The sequence below is a fragment of the Ambystoma mexicanum genome, chromosome 5q (assembly GCF_040938575.1).
Source record: "Ambystoma mexicanum isolate Mex_15411 chromosome 5q, UKY_AmexF1_1, whole genome shotgun sequence".
Lineage (NCBI taxonomy): Eukaryota > Metazoa > Chordata > Amphibia > Caudata > Ambystomatidae > Ambystoma > Ambystoma mexicanum.
The window spans coordinates 647,004,642-647,026,955 of record NC_090933.1 but is presented as its reverse complement, the minus strand read 5'-3'; the positions used below and the strand labels follow the sequence as shown (position 1 = coordinate 647,026,955).

The 22,314-nt window shown below is 44.1% G+C and overlaps 1 protein-coding gene across 1 annotated transcript in view; it reads left to right on the top strand.

Annotated features, from left to right (window-relative positions):
- GGH (gamma-glutamyl hydrolase) overlaps positions 1-22,314 on the top strand; it is a 367,715-nt gene that overhangs the window by 216,945 nt on the left and 128,456 nt on the right. Inside the window, exon 3 of the mRNA XM_069622120.1 lies at positions 11,014-11,064. Within this exon, the coding sequence (XP_069478221.1) occupies positions 11,014-11,064 (51 nt within the window). The remainder of the gene's footprint in view (positions 1-11,013; positions 11,065-22,314) is intronic.

Below are 22,314 nucleotides of genomic sequence, written 5' to 3'. Positions count from 1 at the left end.
TTTGTGAGGCCTGCTAACTGCAGATATACTCGAGTTATCGAAGTGAAAGTATTCAGAAATTGTGCTTGCTGGGCTACTGCGCGAAATGGAAACAGTTTGGAATGCTGAAACTGTTAATTTAATGGATTTCAGCCAAGCTAAAGCATAGCCTAATTGTAAAACTCGGAATAGCTGGCATAGAGCAAGTTGGGAGTGTACTGGGGATGTCACTGTGTGAGTATTCTGTGACTGCACTTCAGTCGCGAGATTTGCTCTGAATAGGGATTGTGCAAACTGGGAACATACTGGCTAGGCATACATTATTTTTCACAAATGTATTCACAGTTTGTTAATTTACATGTACCTGATTAGCAAATCAAATTATTTGATAAGCAATACATTTTTGTATTTAATGTAAGAGTTATTCCTATCCAATAAAAGAGCATGAGAAGCTGGTTGCAGAAAAGCCAAAAAATCACTTCTAAATATTTTGAATAGTACAAAAAGACATATGAGGCAATTTAGCAGGCCAGGAAATATAACGAAATCTATTTAATTTTAAGGAAGGATGAACTAGCCCAACAAGCTTGGGAAGAGTCCCTTGTTGCTGCATCAGATAACAACTCAAGGATGGTTTGGGAGTTTATTGCCCAGGCATTTAGCTCAAGATGGAGCCGAGTATAATGTTCCTGCTGAGAGCAGGTTCTCACAATTGTTGGCCCTAAACTCGAAAGGGCCTCTTTTCGATCCAGCCCTTAATGACTGACGATGATACCATGAACAATGAGAGGGCACCTCATGAGAGGAAAACATCCTTTTGAACTTCCACTGTACAAGGGTTTAGATGCTCCCTCGTCTATGAAGTGAAATAAAAGCCTTTGGCCAGATGGAGTCCCTGATCACCTATTTGTTCCAATTTACAAAAATTCGGACCATACACCTCCAAAGAGCTATTGTTCCATAACCTTTCTGAACACCTGTTTTAAGATCTTGGGCAAAAAGAGTATCAACCAAACTGGAAAAGTGGGTGAATGATAAGGACATCCTAGTGCCGATCCAGTTTGGGTTCAGAGAAGGCCTAGGGACCTCAAAACAAACAATGAATCTGTACTTGATTGATGCCAAGTAATAACCAATATATCTCGCATTTATGGACTTGGCAACCGCCTTTGACTCAGTGGGTGGCTTGGTATTGATTGCCTGATCTCTGCAGGCTTTACCAAAGCTAGCATCCTCATATTCAGAGTTTAGGAACTCTCTGGGTTTAAAAGCAAATGTCCAAAAAAATGGCAGTTCTCTCCATTTGTATCCATACTAACACCACAAATCCTTTTTTTGCACTGCCAATAGGGAGCAACTTCCAAATATTTCTTCTTATGGGTATTTGGGTGTCACATTTTCAGTTCCATGAACAGGCTAGGCACATATAGCCATCCAGGCTTCAAAGATGTCAGAGGCTCTGTTTCTGGACTGTACATTATGACTCTGCGGGCAGGTGCCATCCCGCCAGCCAGGGTCAGACCTGGAGGGTGGAACAGCACCCCTCTGCAGAGTTTCACCGAAGCACCGGCACCGTTACCAACGGTGCCGGTGCTTCCATGGTCCCCATTCCCATGGAGTCCTGTGGAACTCCATGGGAATGGGGACTTACACAATTACCAGTGCCTGACTTTCTGGCCACCAGGTTCGGAATACCCCAGTGTTACCGGGAAGTCAGGTGCCGGTAATTCATTACGAGTCTGGCGGCAACCTGCCGGTTTTACCGGCACGGTTACCGCCAGACCCATAATGAGGCCCATTATCTCTAAATCTACGCTAGTGTGTCCTTCCTGTACCGAGGAGATTCCCATGTTTATCTCTTACCACCGTACAGCCTTTTCTCTCTCGAAGTTTCCACAACATTTCAACTACAAATAATTTCACCTTTCCTCGGTCAAAAGAAACGACAGTGAGGAGTTTCCTTACGTACTACTATGACGTCATATCAATAATAAAAAAGAAAACATAATTAATAAAATCACCCATTCCATTAACCTCATCCTCCCTACAACAACCTCGAATTTCCAAAACACCAACACGCCACTGTGCTTTTCATGCACTGGAACACTCATCCGAATCCTCTCGGTGCTGAGTCTCTCCTCACTGGCCTGCACTTCCCCATTAGTAGTGGACAGCCGCCGGTATCAGGCAGATCAATTGGGAACTCGGTCGTCTGCCGGTCCTCCCCGTAAGTGCACTTTATCTGGTCTGAGCACTCTCAGGCCTCCGAGAAGACTGTATATCTCGCGGGGGCCTCCTAATGTAGACCAGGGGTCTCTAGGGATGATCCAAGAAAAATACAAAAGTAATCCAAAAGGGGAGCACATAATGCAAGAAAATAACCACATTTATTAAACAGTCAACTGGGCGACCTGTCTGTGGACCTGAACTGTAATACATGCTCAAATCTGCCCAGAAGGTTTGCAATATTAGCATAATTTGTCAATCGTTAACATTTTGGGGATGTGCTAATACATAATTGGTGGGTCATCACGACACGCCTATATGTTCATATACATTACATGTCCAGATTGGATAAAAACATTTCCCTCAATGCCCCAACATGACGTCATGACCCTTGTCCGTCCCTCCTCTCAATTATATCAATATTTGCTGACCTGCAGTTACTCTGGCATGCCATCGGTTGGCTTCTGCTAAGGTACAAGTTGATAAATCACTCAATGCGGATTGGATCCCTACGTTGGAGACAGTGCGAGCCACACCATCCCACCAAATCTATTAAATGGAATTATGTGGGTACAGCAACAAGGTCTTGCTACAGCCTCTACAACATAATATCCCAGTCCACGGACTGGTTCCCCACTTCCCTCGACCTCCGCACCTGTTTGTTCTTCATCTCCTCTCTTGGATCCTGTTAGCTCTAGATGAAAAAACTGTGCTGGACACCGCTGGTGAAACCGAATTTCTTGTATTTAATTTTCTTTTACTGCTGTACGCGCTGCCTGGGCCCTTGGTACACAGCCTAATGACCAGCAAAGTATTATGTGGGCCTGCATCTGGTATTCGGCTGTAGTTCTCGTCACATGACAAACTTCTTTCTGCAACAATTAATTAGCTACTGTGGTCTTCTTAGTGTTTCACCCTTGGTGAGCTGATCTGGCATTTCTGCAAGTGTCAGTAGAACGTCAATTTCTCAGTGGGATATGGCCTTCCAAAACAAAACAAAAATGGTTTCTGTCTAGTTGGCCTATGGACTAACAAAAATATAACCCAACTATTATTCATCAATATACCTAACCATTAAACTGAATACACTTCTAAGTTGTGTAAAAATAAATTATGAAAATATTGCACTTTGCTGCACATGTACTTTTTATTACGGCAGCTGTGCTTACCTATCCCTAGTTACCTGCTAGTCAAAGCTGTATATTAGGCCAGGAGGATAGCTCAGGGGCAACACATTTGTCTTGGAAGTAAGACAACGTGTAGAAACACAGGTTCAAATCGCGGAGTCGCACTTAGAAACAAGTCTCCGGTATTAAGCGTGTTATAAAAGTACAATTATAATGAATAATTATTCATTTATTATAATTGATAAATTCTGTGTTTTCGCGTGTGTCCTTCCCTACGCAGCACCCTATTCCCTCACATGTGGTTCACGATAGGTGTGATATATGTGCCTTGTGTGTCACCCTTCACGTTACTTTTGGCATTACTGCATTACTTCTTTATTTTATACCACCGCCCAACCCCCCCTTGTGCGCATTGGCTTTGCATGTTCTCAATGGGATAAAATGTAAAATGTATCTCGAATACAGTTTGATTTATATGAAATGTGCAAGAATACAACTTGTTTGTGTTCGTCTGAAATAAGCCATTATTGAAATGAGTATGCGTAAATATGAAGATTAGCTGCTTAACAAGTCCCAAAAAATCCCACACATTAAATATGATAGTCTCTGAAATCCGATTCAGTGAAAGGCTCTATTCAGATGATTGCAGTCGGGTTTGTACAGGGCAGTATCCCTCAGTATCCTTCATGCCTCCCCATGTCTGTGTAATGTCAGGTAGAGAAGTTTAGGAATTTTTTATCTCCGCAATCTTACAATGCTAGGGCAAAGTCAGAGCTGGTGACTAAGTAGGGAGAATGGCGTTGCAGCAAATAGCAAGATCAGCTTGATCAGATGACCAGTTTCCATCAATGAAATCAAATGATTGCAATGGCTAATCATAGAAAAGTGTTGCATTAGGTCTGTAAATGGACAGACTTCATGGACCTATTAATCCCTACGTTGTTATGGGTAAATACTATATTCACTGAAAAACCTTAGTTAAGGTGCAGTTAAGTTGCGCAGATTTTCAAGGGTATTGTTGCGTTAAATCTACGTAACTTAACTGAACATTAAGGTTTTTTTCAGTGAATATGTAGGGTTTTGTTATACGATAGTTTTTTTTACAGGCCACTAGCCATGGCCTTTGGCCTTTGGTCAGTGCCCGCGGCCTTCAGTCGTGGCCACTCTGCATATTGCTCCAAAAGGTTTCTTAAACGGGCCCAATAGCCATGGCCTTTTGCCATGGCCACACTACTAGGTTACTTTTGGGCACACTAGCAATGGCCTTTGGCCATGTCCACTTTCCATATTCCACCCCTTGACATGCTGCCACAATTGGTTTTGTTTGGGGCTCACTAGTTATAACCTTCGGCCATGGCCAGTGGCCAAGGCCTTCGGCCTTGTCCACTTTGGATATTGCACTATTCTGTTCCTTAAAGTAACCCAGTAGTAATATTCTTCAGCCACACCCATTACCCCCACCTCACTGTAAAATTCCACTTTTATTTGGTATTAATCTGATTTTGGTACTTTTTTTCTTTCTAAAAACGTGTTTCACATAACGGCGATTATATTAGCAATGTACTACAAATAACCCTGGTTATCCGTAAACGACTGCGGTTATCCATAAAAAGTGTGAAAAATCATAAACTCTTGACTGCCCTCCAGGCACTCACAAAGTGTCCTGCTCCTCTTGTCCTGCTCCCCCACATTCCCCTCAAGTACGTTTCCCCCTCCCTTGTTTGCAAAATATCAACCAAATTCGTCATGCAGGTGAAATGTTATTAGCAATTTAATGTGTGCGTTTCCTATATAACTTAATACTCAACTTAACTATAGTGTGGCGACCGCCACACTATAATTATAATTTATTATAGTTCATTATGTGGTAGTAAAGACAGAGCTAGAGACTAAGTTGAGTGGATGGCATTGTAGCAGGAAGGTAACGTGGACTGACTGCATGTAATGGTAGTTTGCCTGCATTTGCCACTTTTCAGGGTAGATGGTTTAAAGTGACAGGTTAATTGATGACATAGGATTTGAGTTTGAGATCAGTTAATGGGTTGAGCACCACAAATCCTGAGTCACAGACCACAACCCCAAAGACTCCTTGTGAACCTAAAGACCAGTAGGGATCCAAGAGTTCCGAGCATAAGTAGGGAACCCCAGGAGAAAGCTGAGCTTGTTGTGGGATCCTACAAAATAGATTCTAAATGGGAAGATCGATGAAAGTGTTTTTCCAGTGACCAAGTCAACCCATGAAAGAATACCCCTGGTGTGAAGGAATATGATGGCCTGAAAATAGACCTAGAACAGAAATAGACCGTCAACGTAATGAGACATTTTAGGTTTTGTATTATCTTGCTCCTCTCATGAGGGTCCGACTAAAGCCTCCCAAAAAGTGCAACTCTTGGTACATCTCCGATCTGGCTGCGCTTAAACGCAAGTGTAGGGCTGAAGACCTGTACTCAAACCTTGACACCAACACTCCCTCTGTCCTCATTGTCCTTGACCTCTCCTCTGCCTTTGACACAGTCAACCACAACATCCTGATCTGACGTCTCTGTGGCACCCTGGGAATCACAGGTCAGACTCTAGCGTGGTTAACCTATCTCTCCGACAGCCCATCCCAGGTGGAACTCGGAGCCTTTCTCTCGACTATCACTCTTTCAACTTGTGACATGCCCCAGGGTTCTTACCTATCCCCCTGGTTCTTCAACATCTATATGGCTGCCTTTGCACGTTTGATTGCTACTTTCACCTCTAACTTCCAGTGTTACGCAGATGACATGCAACTATCTTTCAGGCTACCTTCAGCCACAGAGGCGTAGACACCGTAGGGCCTGAGTTGGCAAGGCCCGCCCAACATCCGTAAATGCCCACTCAGCAGCGCTGTGTGGGCATTTGCACATGTTAATCTCACTGCGGTAGACCAAACTCCACCAGCTTCAGGCCCCACTTGTTAGACGATCCTGGCTGCGCCTCTGCTCAGCCGCCTGCTCCTCCTTGCTCATATCTGAATGTCTGTCCACTATTTAGTCATTGTGTGCTGCAAACAACCTCTGTCTCAACGCCAGTAAAACAGTGATCGTTCCCATTCGGACCCCTGCTTCCGCTTTCCCACTTTCACTCTGGCCGGCCTCTCAGGGTCCTGCGCCCGCACCCACCTACGAGGCTAAACATCTTGGGGTCATCTTTGACTACACTCTTTCTTCTCACATTTTGGACATCTCTTAACTATCAGCTACACCTACTCTACCTTATCTCACTTTCCCCCAGCGGTTCACTGTCTCTAGAGCCCTGATTCTCTGTAGGCTGGACTACTGCAACTGCCTCTTCCTCAACCTCCCTGCTTCTGCTCTGCGCCCTCTGCAACTCATCTAGAACAGAACCGCAAGACTTATCCTAGGCCTCAAGCCCATGGACCGCATCTCTCCAGCACTAAAATCCCTTCACTTGCTCCCTGTGGCTGCAAGGATTAAGTTCAAGACCCTCTGCATTGACCACAAGACTTTCTGGAGCCTGGGACCCACCTATATGCAACAAAGCCTACCTAAATACTGTCCCTCGCGAGCCCTCCACTCACCTACCTCCAACCTTCTGCGAGTTAGCCGGTTCTCCAAGCAGAGATTTGGAGGGAGATCTTTATCCTCAGCAGGGGCCTGCCTCTGGAATAGCCTCCCTGCCGCTCTCCGTATTGAGCCTGATCTCCTTAAGTTACGCAAACTCCTCCAGACTTTCCTACAGCTTGCTGGCTGGCCGTCTGGTGTACCTCAGAGTCTCACAGGTCCCTAGCCCCCCCACCAGTCTTCTTGCACTCGCCTCGGGCCCTGTACTTTCCTCATCACTGCACTTGAGCAATGACCCAAGAGAGATTTTCTCTCTGCACTTACCCCAGTCTCCACCGACTGGGTGCACTTGGCCCCCACGCCCCCAGAACTTGCCCCCCCTCTACTTTAACCATCTGTGCACTTGCGCATTCCGAATGCACCTTGCCTGAATATAGTCTATCTGACCCCCCGCCCCCTCCCCGAGTTCACTCCTAATTGCAGTTGGAAAACTGCAGAGTTGTCGTCAGACTGATTTGCTGTTGTCTCAACTGTTCATTGTATTATTTGCAATTACTCTGCCTGGCAGACTATTATCGTCCAGAATTTCAAGGGCCCTGAATGACTGTTGTTTTTTCGCCATGTTCCACCCTCCTTGAGCGCTATGAAACACTTGCCTTATGTATAGGTGTTTTACAAATAAACATTACCATTACCACCCTCCATCTCTTGTTTCATATTACACCTTGTTTGTTTAATACACCCTTACCGGAAGGCATTTGATTGATTCTCCATTGATTGCTTCCCCACTGTGCGATAATCCCTTATTTGCAAGAAAGAAGGGCACTATATCCCTAGGAAGTGACAGGGCACTATAAATCTGTACACAACGAAGGGAGAAAACAACCCCCCACTGCGCTCTAGATGGAATATAAATGGTGAGCTGTATCCTTGTGACTGTGAAGTGAGTAGAGCAGCTTCCATGCGCAGAGGCGTCGCTAGGAGGGAGGAGGTGGGGGGCTATCGCCACAGGTCATTTGGTGGTAGCCCCGGATTGAGGCTAAGGGGCTACAACCAAAAGGCTAGCTAATTATAATAATTCTAATAATTATTTTATAATGCGCTTAATACCAACAAGTGGTTTCTGAGCGCAGGATCGAATTCAAACCTTTGTTACGCTGCGTTGTCTTTGCAAGACAAACGTGTTGCCTTTGAGCTATCCTTCCTTCCTAGACCTATCAACACCCCTGCTAGGCGATATATCTTTGAGCCTTCCAGGGAGTTGCAGGCAGACGGCAGAAATCGCCGTGCTGCACACGCATTCAGGCGTTTAAAAATTTCACTCACACATTTAAGACGCTAGGATTATCCGGCAAACTACTTCTCACCGAGTTATACCTAACCCTAGGCACCAGTAAATATATTCATTGCAGATTGACTGATGCTATTACTCTCCCAATTCACAACCATCAGTTACTGACCATCTCAGTGATAATACGCCCTGAGGACGGCCCGGAGAGGGCTGAAACACGTGTTGGCGTGTAGTGTCCACTTTTGTGAATAAATACTTGCATTTACATCTTTATTTACATTGTAATGGACTAATTACTATACCAAGTTATAGCTGGTATTGACTGACCTTATCTGAGGGAGCGCAGACTGGCAGGCTCTATTCACTTTGTTTATCTTTGAGACTGTGTTGGGCAATCAAGAAGCAGTTGGGCACTTTATCCCAGTGACTGTGATATTGAGAAATAGGTTAAGAAATTGTTTATTTTAGACAAGTTGACAACATTTGTCACTTACATTTGGCATTAAGTTCGAGGCCTGCTAGTCGGTCTCTTGAGAACATCAAACAAGGAAGGTCTTAGTATTTGTGTTTGCTGGATAGGAATGGGAATTCCCCAACTACTTTCTGCATCAAATCTGGAAAGGATGGCCAGTGCTGTGTTGGCAAGACCTCGTGCAGGAACTGTCTGCTGCTGATCCATCAAAGTCTTGCCAGTCAACATTATTTCTATTTGGTTCTACTCAGGGAATGTTAACTCCATGAGCTTCATCATCCCAGAAGTATTTGATCATCATCCTTAAAGCAGAAGCTTCCATTTCACAACACAGCTACACCTCTCGGCAATAGCTATCTCCAAGCAGTCCAGTGACATGAAGAGTGTTCTGTGCCCCAGGGCAGTGGGGCATATGTAGCTTGTCACTGACGGTGCCCTGGGTGTCGACTGCATGCTTTGTGGGGAAAAGGAGAGAGCAGCCGGGTTAAGGACCCAGCAAGTTCTTGGCTGAAGGGATACCAGACTATCGGCATGGTGGAGTGTCACATAATATAATACATGATTCCCTATATAATAGATTGTGCTTATTGGTATATAGAAGTGTATATATCTATATATGTGACTTAATTTAGATTTGTTTCAGATATTAAATGACATTTGCAATAGAGTGATTTTGTTACATTATCAAGGCTAGGTGTAAGGTAAGAGCCAAGGTCTTAAAATTGCTAAGCAACTGCACTAGCAGCTTATCCGGTAAGGTTAATGGAGATGTTTGATCATCTGGAGGTCAGTGTTGTAGGACAATAAAGGATTGACCATTAGAGAATACGCACACTGATTTCTGGACAACAGGGTATTGTTATTTTTGCAATGACGTTCAACTTGGGGGGCTGTGGGGGAAATGAGTTGTTTTGGGCAGTTAGATTTTGGGTTCGATTGGGATGCAAGAATGTGGGTAGAGTGTGGCAGAGGGTGAGTCGAAGGTGGAAGTCTCCCAGGGCAGAGGAGTCCTAGGTTTGGACTGTCAGAGTGCAAGCTGATGGGACTGTTTAAGGAAGAAGTAACCGCCATCGGCCAGTCCAGGTTGCTGTGTGGCGCCTTTCTTCCAGTGGTACTGCATTGTGTCGCATTTGCATCCTAGCCTGCTGTCAAAGTTAGCATTTTCTGGCTCCTCGCTGCTGAGACGCGCGATGTTATGTCCGCTTTAAGAGACTGCAGAAGCAGTCATCTGTGACGCCAATAAAGGTATGCATCAGACTGGTGTCCGCATCCTTTGTCAGCTCCGGGGGCCTGATCTGGACCAGGCCCACCACCATTTAACATTGGCGACGAGGGGTAAACCTCCCCATGTCTACAGCTCACAGCACCTGTTCCTGCCTGCGGCAGGATTTGTTTACTCACGGTAAACCCGGCAAAGCTTTCAGCTTCTCGCATGGGCCCTCTGTGTCTCCCTCAAGGCCGTAGCACGCGACGGATAGACTCATGCACGGGGGGCGGCGCGGCCTGCTAAAAAAATAATATATATTTTTTCTCTTTTCTCTCTTCCTGATCATATCCTCACATCATTTTCTGGAAGGACCCCTTCTCACCAATGGGCACTGCACACTGCCAGTATCAGTGACTGGGCAAGCCAGCCCCACCACTCCTTCAGTGCCACACGATGCCACCAGTACGGTGCCAGGCACTGACAATAACCTTGTGGGTTGCGGCTCCTCAGTGGAGTGCCTGTGCGCCCAGCCGCCACCCAGGCGGCTGGCACAGTTGCCTGTCAGCTTTTCCACTAGCTGCCTGGCCCTTTTTCTCCCTCAGAGTTCCTGCCCTGTCAGTCCGGAGGTTTCAGCAACCCTCTTTTCCTTGTCTTCAGGGACAGTGCAACAATGGCCCCACCAGAGGAGCATTGCTGTTCTGAACCGAAAAAAACCTGCACTACGAGAATACTGCCCCTAATAACTTGTATGGAAATGAGCAGGGTACTGCATGCAAGAGAGTGAATTAGATGGGCACTGGTTTTATTAATGCCCCCAAAATCCTATTAATGTATACTAGGGAAATCTTCTCGATATTTATTTCGCCATCCGGCTGTGCCAGTTGAATTAGCCAACCTACACTTTCAGAAATTCACATATTCTGTTTTCACCCTGTAAAGTTCAACGTCATAGGAGCGTTTAGTGCTGGTGTACCTCATGAAAAAGCCGATCATTGCTTTTAAGCATGAAACATTTGAGATACATGATTTTGTTCTTTTGACTTTAAAGGGGATCCTGCATAGATACTTCGTGTTCTCTGTTATAAAAGCAAATGTATCCTCACCTGCAACGAAAAGATTTATATTTTAATATTACTAACCAAATATTTGTTATGCTTTTCTAGAATTAATCTGACTGAAGCCGAATATGAACATATTTTCAATTCAATTAATGGGTAAGTTTGTATATCCTGTAAAACGTTTCTAGCAAGCTCTTATTTTTATTACATTCTTTGTAACATCCTCATCCTTTTTCTTTTTGTTTGGATGATGGTTGGTGGGGCCGGTTTCTCTTATTGTAACTTATGACAATGGTGCAGTTCTAAGTGGGTAGACTGTGAAATCCTATTTTTCGATGCTTATGATCAATTAACTCTATTATTGTGGATGTGGGTGGGAGGGGTCTGGGCTAACAGCAGTGTCCATTTTACTCCTGCAGTGTCTCTTGGCTGTTGAATGGACGAGCAGTCACTAGCATTCAGGGCAGTCCAGAATCTACAACGAGGAGCATGATATCTCACTGTAACAATCTGCGTCTTCTGAAGTCATGATGTTTAGTTGTATAGCATACATTAAATGTTTTGTATGAAAGGCTATTTGAGAGTGATTATGAGGGTTGGAATGCAAAAAAGATTTTTATCAGAGGGGTGGGGGCAGAGCTGAGGGGATCCTCACATGCAAGGAGCTCATGACCAGGGTGTTGTTACCGAAAACACGTTCGAGGCTAGTTATCCAGAGCTTGGAATTGTAGGGGTAATTTCCTTTCAGTAATATGATTTGAGTTCCTAAGTAATTTCAGAATGGTAACTGATTAAAATGAATCAATGTTGAGTTGGATATGAAAGTTTATAGTTAAAAGGTCCATGCCATGTGTCTATATCTGATATGAAATACATGTAAAGCAGTAAACCTGACTGTTGGCAATTAAAGCCACTAACTTGCACTCTGTGAATCTCCCAGAAATTGACGTTTACCACATTCAGAATGTCTGCCTGCTCCCAGGCTTGTTAACGGCACTATTGGGATACTTCTGTGTTCTCGTAATTGTTGAAGTGATCGGATTAACCTGCTTTTGGTGAGCAAATTAATGGAAGCCCCATATAGCAGTGGTGGGCCATTTGTGATATGCCCATCCCTCCTAGTGAGTGGTAGATTTCACAAGTTCAGTTTCTAGAAGCCTTTGAGGAGATTATCATAAGAGCTGAAGTCATCCCAGAGTTGTGCATCTGGATACACTGCCGCAAAACGAATAGGAGCTCAAACCTCTCATCAATCAAAAAGACACTAAAATATTGTGCCGCAATCCTTTATCGGAGACAAACCTAAAGTGAGTCAAGCCCATTTGAATGGTAAAGCAGACTTTGATCCCATTTAGTTTTTGGCTGCAGTTTAGACGAAGTTTATTTAAAAATGTGTTGCTTTTCGTTGGTCTTCACCAAGAGTTCCTGTTCAGCTGACTTAAGGCCATCAATCCCACAATGAACCCATGTATGTCCACAAACTGCTTGAATTAACCATGGATTAAAAAATCTTGAATGCATGAACCAACTCAGGAAGTCAGCGTATCAAATTCAAGGTCCTCACCTTCTCGTTGGTGCAACAGGATCTGTTTCATCTGCTTGATCAGGCTTCCCTATGAGCATTCATCGTGCCAGTTCAATTATGGAGACCCTTCTTCAGACTTTTAACTAACTGAGATCCATCAAAACAACGAAGTCTGAAGAGGACTGTGGTCAGCAGGCCCTGACTTCACAGAATCGCAACTAGGTCCACTGGTGTCGTGTTAGCCTACCTCTTGATTCTGTCCAACAAAGAAGATCAAATATACAATCTCGTTAACGGTGCCGGTGCTTCTTTGTTCCCCATTCCCATAGAGTCCTATGTGACTCTGTGGGAATGGGGAATTACAATTTACCGGTACCTGACTTTGTGGATCGCCGGGGTTGTAATCCCCCAGTGTTACCGGCAAGTCAGGCGCCAGTAAATATTTACTGGTTCGGCGGCAACCCGCCGGTAATACCGGCATGGTTACCGCCAGACTTGTAATGAGCCCCATTGACTGTTTGGATGTCAGTGGGAAAGGGGAGAGGAGGGTTATTGAAAGTTGTTCTATGACAAATCGTGTAGGTTCAAATTGTGTGATTGTGGGAGGAAAGGGTAAATTTATTGACCCTGCCCGGGATGATAGGGTAACCACTCTTGTTACTAGAACAATTTGTCCCTGACGACATGTGAAGCAAACTGAGGATCACCTTGAGGTTGAAAAGAAATTGGGACAAGAAGGAAGGAGAAACTTTGTTTTACCAGCTAGTACAGCAGGATTGTGTTCTGCTGGTATTACCCTTTGTGATGTTGTTGAGATGTATCCCCAATACATGGTGGAGGTGCCAGGTGATGTAGAGGACATTGCAAATATTGTGGCATATGAGGCTTCAGCATAGATAATTAAGGAGTTAGTTGTTAAGGGGGCTTGTGACTTGACGATTGCTGAGTTGGAGGTCTCCACAGATCGGCTGCCTGAGGGAGATGTAGTGGTTTACCCCTTATTCCTCCTTACTAATAGATTCTCGGCCTTAAGCCATCAAGGAGAGGAGTGGCAGGGTTAACAGAAACAGAAGAAGGGTGGAACCAACAGCAAGGTACAGGAGAACATTGTGATGTCTGTGGGCGCAAAGTTAAATGTGGTAGAAGGAAAGAGGTAGCTTGTGATGTTGGGACAAGGGTGATGTCTGCCCTTGATACCAACATTTCATCAGATATATATAAGAAGTTATCCGACATGAATTAAGTGAGCTGACTAATACGCTTAAGTCCCTAAATTCCATAAAGGAGCTTAAAGGAGTTGAAGGACGATATTATGTCTTTGAATAGCAGCATTCGCATTCTTACCTCCAGACTTGATCAGTGGGGAGTTTTAAGGCATAAAACCCCCCACAAAAGTGTGGGAGGAGTTGCAGGGCATGGCTCAGACCTAGGAAGAGGTACTATTCCATGAGTAAAAGCGTGAGGGGTTGATGGTGTTTCCCCCGGCTGCAGTTGCTCAGTCAAACGTTTTGGGTAATTTGAATTTATCTGTTCCACCTAGGGATTTGTATCCCCAGAATAATCCCAGACCACTTATTGATGTCATTGATGCACACAGCTAGGTAGGCCACCAATATTTTTGGGGGTCAACCGCAGTGCACCAGGTTGATGGATGGTGGAGGGACGTGGGGAGCGTGACGTATCCTACAAATGAGTCTGTGGCCCCCAGGCTTGAACCTCCATCAGTGATAATGTGTGATGTCCAAAGACTGCCTAACAATGTATATGAGAGCCAAACCCAATGTATATGAGAGCAAAACCTCCCCGAAAAATAAATGGACCCATTGGATTAGGTCATGAAAGGGTGTGTTTGAGTCATTAAGGAGGACATTGTTGGGTGTGTGCGAAGGAAGGCACCAGTGGTCTGTCTGATTGTATTAAACTGTTTTTCATCAATAGCCAGCTGGTGGATGGACATTTGGCTATTGATTATCGGGTAGACCCCACCTGAAGGAACCATGATAAGCCCAAGAGCGACTATGCCTTTGTAGGAGGCCACAATGCTAGATAAGGGTGAAGGGCTAACATCTTCTGACAAGTCAATCACCCCCACTAATACTACCGAATTGGGAAGTGATCATTCGCTCTCCATAGATAGAGGACTTGAAGGAGTTGACTGACTCATACATGTCGTGTAAGCTACTCTCCTGGAATATTGCGGGAATCTCCAAGCATTTGGAAATCCCAAGCTGGTGTAATTTTATAACAGAGAAGAATTCTGCACACATCAGTTACTGCGCCACAATAATAAACAGGTTTCCGAAGGCTGGTTTGTTTTATGTGTTAAGTCTTTAATGTGGCCCTTTAAGATGACACGTGTTTCGGCATTCTTAGTATGCCTTTATCAAATCAGGGCAATAACTATCTGTTGTATTCTGAAGTGCATAATATCGTAGTGGTAGAAAGAGTCCCTTCAGACTCATGAGAAATGCGGGCGCTGCAAACTCCAGTGCTGGTGCTTCACGTGTCGGGTTCTGAAGCACCACCACTGGAGTTTGCAGCTCCCGCATTTCTCATGAGTCTGAAGGGACTCTTTCTACCACTACGATATTATGCACTTCAGAATACAGCAGATAGTTATTGCCCTGATTTGATAAAGGCATACTAAGAATGCTGAAACACGTGTCATGTTAAAGGGCCACATTAAAGACTTAAAACATAAAACAAACCAGCCTTCAGAAACCTGTTTATTATTGTGGCGCAGTAACTGATGTGTGCAGAATTCTTCTCAATTTTGACAAACGGAGTAGGGAACTCTTTGTCTCCGTTCCCTGCACGCACCATTGCGACACTACTAAAACCTATACGCATCATTAGGAGTCGCGGAGGTCTAAGATTGATTTGGCGGAAATGTTCCCTGTGTCGTTTTTCTTGATAATTTTATAACAGACTTCTAGCTCATTTTCTTTCAGGAAACTTGGGCTACAGAACAAATAGAATTGCGGGTGTAATTTGCATGCATCTAATCTCATCCTTCTGGAGAACTACATCCAGCACTTACTCTGCCAATAAAGGAATCAGAGAGAGCATTTCAAAGGGGAATCATCAAGGTTTGAATCATCCATAACATTGCTAACATAGACACAAACTACTCAAACAGTAACTACCAAAGAATTCTAAATCTCAAAGATACCAAAATCCTCCTAAAGTTCCACCAAAATTGGTGGTGAAACACGTGTAGAGGTATAAATTAAAAAAGAAGAAATCTCAATGAGTCAATTGAGAAACCAGCATTTTTCTTTTGGGAATCCAATCTGAGTAAAGATCCCAAAAGCCAATTTACCTTTTGGTCTTTGGAAGTCGATTCAGTTAATCAATAGCATTAATTGAAAATTCAATTAAAAAAACAAGGGTGAACTGTATAAAGTAAGACATTTTGGTGCTTGCATTGGAGAAATTTGACATTAAAAATTAAAAGTTTTACTGAGATATAAATCCAAATAAAATAATCTATTCTGACTAAAGATCACAGAAGTAAATTTTCTTTTGGGACATTGAAAGTCAGCTCAATTAACTAACATTATTTATTTGAAAATGTAATTCTTTTAAGAAATGATAACTTATAAAGCAAATGTTTTTGGAAATTGTATTGGAGAAATCTGGTATTAAAAGTTTAATCAAACATCGTTTGTAATTGATTTAATGCAAAGTGTCTGGCACCCAATTATACATGTGCAAGTTTCAGTAGTATTGAAGGAGTATCAGTCATTCTGTAAAAGCAAAAGGAAATATCGAGGCTGAGTACCCCAAAAGGAAATACACCAAACACGGGCTTATAAAGATTCACAGATCCTTATTCGATAACTGTACAGTTTAAAAAGAAACAAAGTATCGGATAGCTATCTGGCCCTCAGTACATCACAGCGAATACCAGCCCTTTCGGTGTTAGAAGTGAGAGGTACTGGACGTCTAAACATTTACACTTTTTATACAGTTTTGATCATAATGTCCAGCCCCACAAAGGTTAATGATTCTCGGTCTACAATTTAGTTCAACAAGTGTCCACGTTCAGTATTTAGACAGCATTGTAGTTGATGTATGTCTTTGGATCGGACTTGTTGGCGCAGGTAATCCTCTGTCTACAAGTCAGACGTAGGACAAGGTCTCTTTACTTGACCCAAACATTCGACCAACAGACAGTTTAGGCATTAACTTCTGTACAAAGGTCAGGACGGCTCAGTTACGAGCGGGAAACACTGTCCACCATTTTAGAACACAGAATGACTTTGGAATGGAAATGAAAATGGCAGCTGGACCTAAAATGGCGGCTAAGTCGATCTAAGATCGAAACTTTGCTACGTGGTTTTCTTCAGAGCGACTGGGCTTAGGCCAATATATATACAATAAAGGAGGCACAATATCATATCCCGTTTAACAAACCCTCCTTTTGGCCTAAGCCAAGCGCTAAACTACTTCTAGTCACTTTATGAGTAATTCCACGTCTCAATGTCCATACATCCTGAATCACTATCGGAGATATCAATTGCCATGAGGTCAGATACTGGGATTTCCTTCAGAACAAGTTCATTAGATATTTTTCCCTCAGGAGTATACTTTGTGCCCTAATGTACTCATCGCTTGTGCACAACATCCTCCTTACATCGAACACATACCAGGAAGACATTGTATACAACAGCAGAAAAACACCAGAATACCTAAAATAATCAGCAAGACCGAGAGTAGCTTCCATCCCCAAGATCATAGGAGGTCCCAGAACCAAGCACTAAGATCCCAGTTTCCCTCGGGAACATGCACTTCTGATCTGAGAACATGCAGATTTTGAATTGCCCTAAAGATAGTTGGGGAGGAATCTGGCACGAAAACACAGCAAGCGGACCCCACTAATTTACATACCCCACCACGCTAAGCCAGGATGACATCTAATGCCATCCGGTTCTGAAGTGCCACTAACCTTATTGCTTTCTTTTCTAACGTCATATTATAGAGTATGTTAGTGGTCCGGTTGATGGTCCTCTCCAGTACTCTCGCAAGTCTCCTGATATCTTCAGAGTTCAGCATTTGTCCCCAAAATGGCACCGCAGATTTAGCCACATCGCCCAGAATTTGTGTGTAAGTATCCCCATTCTCGTCCCGCCGTGGACTAGCCTTTGAAATTTCTACAGTGCTAGCAATGAATACCCCGGGTAACAGAATCCCTAAATAACAGGTTCCCTGCCAATCCCTGGGTAACTATCGAAATGCTACATTACCGCAAAAAAAGTAGATAGGTTCACCTACATACAAAGGTCTGTCCTCACTAGTAAAATTCACAAAGTTGGCGCAACCCTTGAAATCACCCATTGACGAATACCATTCCTCTGTATGCAGAAAGAGGTAAGAGTGTAAGAAGGAGGTGTGGCATCCCTATTGCCTATAGGAGTCATCTTGAAAGAGATCAAAGATTGAAAAGGACAGGGACAGTCTATCAGAAGGCCTAATAGAAGCAACATTAAGCTTGCTCCTATTCGCAAAGAGTGAGCATCCCAGGGCGTTAGAATTCGCTTCTCAAAATCATTCAAGTTAGTTCAATCAAAGTTCCCCGAGATGCTATTGTTCCATCGGCCAAAGAATAGTGCCCTTAAAGAAGCATAGCATGCAGTTGTCAAAGGTAAAGGATGAATATACCAACCCAGCCCCTTATCCCCATGTTGCGATAAATGCAAACAGACCCAACAATTGGATTTGTTAAAAATGGCATGCGTAGCATTCATAATGAGTAATATAGTGTTATTGTGGTAACTCTGTCTGTGCTGAGAGTCTCTAGGAGATAGTGTGCAGATGCACGAAAGGAGTAGAAACAGTAGGTACATTTTCAGTGGGTAACATATTTTCAAGCGGCTGTACTTCTTCTAGATACCGGAATCCTAAGACAATGACTATTGTAAAACCAGTTAACATTATCACAAGAAAACAATATTTTTTCGGGGCCCACACATTCAATCGTTCTTTTTCATGGCTGGTCACACAGCCTCTTATCTGTTCTGTACGAGCGGGAGCGGTTGCAGGCATTGTTTCCTCAAACAACTACACCAAAGTTATTTGCTGGCGATCTCCAGACCGTGCATCTTCTTAGTCCTTTCACAAACCCTAGCCAACAGAATCCCCTTATATACAAAAAGTTCGGGCCACAGAGACAAGCTCTTCAATGATTTTCCTTGATGGCACAGCCGAACCGTACAGTAAGTCTACTTCCTTGGACGCAGATTGCACCTTGTGATCCCTGGTACTGAGTGATCTGTGAACAATGTGTCGTCACTCCCCGATGGAAGCGATGAATGCAAAGCGAGATCGGACACAAGATTCGGAGCACATTTTGAAAATGGAACTGTTGGAGAGTGTGGAGATAAAGTGGCTGTTTCCCCAGGCCCCACGGGCTCAGGAAGAGTCTCCGACGCACTCTCGATGCTAGTTGCTGCTTCGTGATCGTTGGTTACAGCATTGGTGAGGGGTTCTGTATCTTCTGTAGCGTGTGGCAAAGGATACAGAATTCTCTTGATGTGAGATGCGTGGATCCAATGCTTCTTGCCTGCTACCCGCACCGCCACCTGTGTGACCAGGAGGACCTGATGGGGGCCCCGCCAACGAGGTGCGAGGCAAGAAGATCACTCAAATGATTTTGTGAGGACCCAGTCTCCGGCCATATGCTGTGACTGGAGCCCTTGTATCTGACAGGTAAAGCCTCTCGCACATGGTGATAAATCAAATATAGATTTTTAGTTAACTGGCCACAGTAATCAGAAAGAAGTACATTTTCGACCTCTCGTAAAGAACGAGGTTTTGGTATGTTCTAAATGTTAGCTGGCCTACCCATGACCACCTCAAAGGGAGAGGGCCCAGTCTTAGTTTGAGGGGTCGTCCTCATGGACAATAACACGATCGGTAAGGCGTCCGGCCATTTCAGTTAACGAGCTTGTTCTTAATGATGCCGTTGTGTCTTTCTACTAGTCCAGCACTCTGTGCGTGTCTGGCCGAATGGAACCGTTTATCGACCTGTAATCCCGTGCATATCTGCAGAATTACAGCAGCGATAAAATGTGGACCATTGTCCGACCAGATGACTATTGGCAAACCAAATCTTGGAAAATATTCCTTCAGCTTGGTCTTTGCTGTGGTCAAAGCTGTGGCATCTTTGACGGGAAAAGCTTCGACCCATTTGCTAAAGGCACATATAACAACTAGTACGTATTTAAAGTTATTACAACGCTCCATTTCTATGAAGTCAAAATGAATTACTTCAAAGGGGACAGAAGGTGGGCCAAAACTACCCCTAGGAGTCAATGTGCCCTTTCCCACATTATGTTGCAGACAAATCATACACCCTTGAATGAAGCGCTCAGCTACCTTAGGGATTTTATCATTTACCCACACATTTTGCAACATTTTGGTGACTTTACGAGCACAAATATGGGTGGGACCATGAGCCATAACAACCATCATCGTAACATACGCGTCAGGTAGTAACCATTTCCCTTCAACCTTGTCCACCCAACACCCATCATCATCCAATTTCACCAAAGCCTCAGCCCATTTCTTAGATTCCTCTAACGTGGCATCGGCTTGAATGTTCTTTATGGATTCAATACCCTCATCCAAAGTACAGGCATTTGTGGCTTCCCTTGAAGTATACATTTCTGAAGAGGGATCAGTGGCAGTCTGTTTGGCTATCTGGTCAGCGAAAGTGTTCCCCTTTCCTGCATTATCTACAATCTTCTGATGTGCTGCGCATTTTATAATCGCTAGCTGAGTAGGGAGTGCAAGCGCTGAGAGTAACTGTACTATCAAGGAGCCATGCTGGATTTTAGTGCCATGTGAGTTCAAGAAAACCTGTTCTGCCCGAAGTCTACCGAAGTTGTCAACCACCCCAAAGGCATACTGACTGTCAGTATATATGTTTACGATAAGCCCTTCGGAAAGTTCACATGCTCGGGTCAATGCTATAATCTCTGTGGCCTGCGCGGATTTATGCGTGATTCTTTTGGTCTCCACGACCGTGCTCAATGTGGTGATTGCATAAGCAGCTGTGGATGTACCATCCGGGAGTTTGAAACAGGAGCCATCACAAAACAGCTCCCTTTGTGGATTGTTCAAAGGAATGTCTCTTAGATCGATTCTGCCTCTGGTCTCTTGTTCTGTAATGTAAAGGCAGTCATGTGACTCTTCGTTACTGCAAGCAGTACCTTGCGGGAAAGGTAAAAGTTCAGCTGGATTAAGGACACAACACCTCTTTATTTGGATGTGCGCTGCAAACAAGATCAATTCATATCTCGTTAATCGTGCGGAGGTGAGGTGTTGCTTTTGTGTTCTGTTTAATAGAACATCTACAGAGTGAGGTATCATCAATGTGAAAGCATGGCCTAGGCCCATTCCCTCGCTCTGTTTTACGGACACAGCAGCAGCAGCGACAGCTCTCAAACATCTTGGCAAAGCGCATGCTACAGGATAAAGGGCGGAAGAAAAGTAGCTGCACGGCCTATTCTTCCCTCCGTGTTCCTGCATTAATACAGCCAAAGCACATCCATCACATTCATGCACATACAACACAAAGGCCTTTTCATAGTTTGGTGTGCCCAAAATTGGTGCCGAGCACAATGCAATCTTGAGCAGATCAAATGCTCGCTGGTGTTCCAAGTTCCACGGCAATGGTGAAGAAATGCCCTTCTTCGTCAGAGCCAACATTGGTTTAATCACTAAGGAGAAGTTTGGGATCCACTGCCTACAGTAAGAAGCCATTCCTATCAAGGCTCTGACTTCCTTCTGTGTATTTGGGACAGATATGTTAGAAATGATTTTTATCCATTCAGGCGTCAACCTTCTTCCCTCCTTTGACAGGAGATAGCCTAAATAGGCGACCTCCTGTCGACAATATTGACATTTTTTAAGCAAAGCTTTGTGTCCATGTTGTGCTAGGTGGATAAGCAACAACACGGTGCCCGCCTTACAAGCGCTCTCTGAGTCAGCAGCTAAGAGAAGATCATCTACATACTGGAGCAGTGTACAAGTAGTGGGCAACTCGAGTGTGTCGAGCTGCTCTTTCAAAGTCCTACTGTAGATGCTGGGACTCTCCGTGTAACCTTGCGGTGCACGGGTAAAGGTAAACGAGCGTCACCCTAAGGTGAACGCGAACAAGTATCTAGTGTCTTTATGTACAGGGATACTAAAGAAGGCGTTCTTTAGATCCACCACACTAAAGTGAGTGGCTGAAGCTGGAATCATGGTTAATATTGTCGTTACATAAGGCACAATGGGAAATTGTGGAGCAACAATCTTATTGATGGCGCGTAAATCAATAATGAAACGAAAGGAAATCGCAGTATCGCCTTTTTTGTACATGGGCAAAATCGGACTATTGCACAAACTACCTGCAATTTCCTCAATCACCTGACAGTGCACAAAATCGGAGACTATGCATTTCAAAGCTTGCTCACCATCGACCGAGATTTTACACTGGGGAATACGTGGCAACTTCACTCCATGTTTCAAAATAATCTTAACAGGCTCAATTTGCAAAACACCGACATCATTGTCGTCAATTGCCCACAAACACTCCGGAACATCACTAAATTCCAGCGGCAAAGGTCTGGTCAAGAATTGAGAGACAGAAAGTTGCTGTGGTGAAATCGTCAAACGCACTCCATCAGAAGAACAATTAATTACCGCATTTAATTCCTTCAACAGATTCAACCCCAACACATTTTCGCCACAATTCGTGGTCAAAAGGAATGGACAGTGGTCTGTAAATGGACCCAAACAAATAGGTACCGGCGAAGAAACCGGACAGACAACTGGTGTGCCAGAAAACCCTACAGAAACATTGGTGTGCCCTGACAGTGGAATGTTTGGAA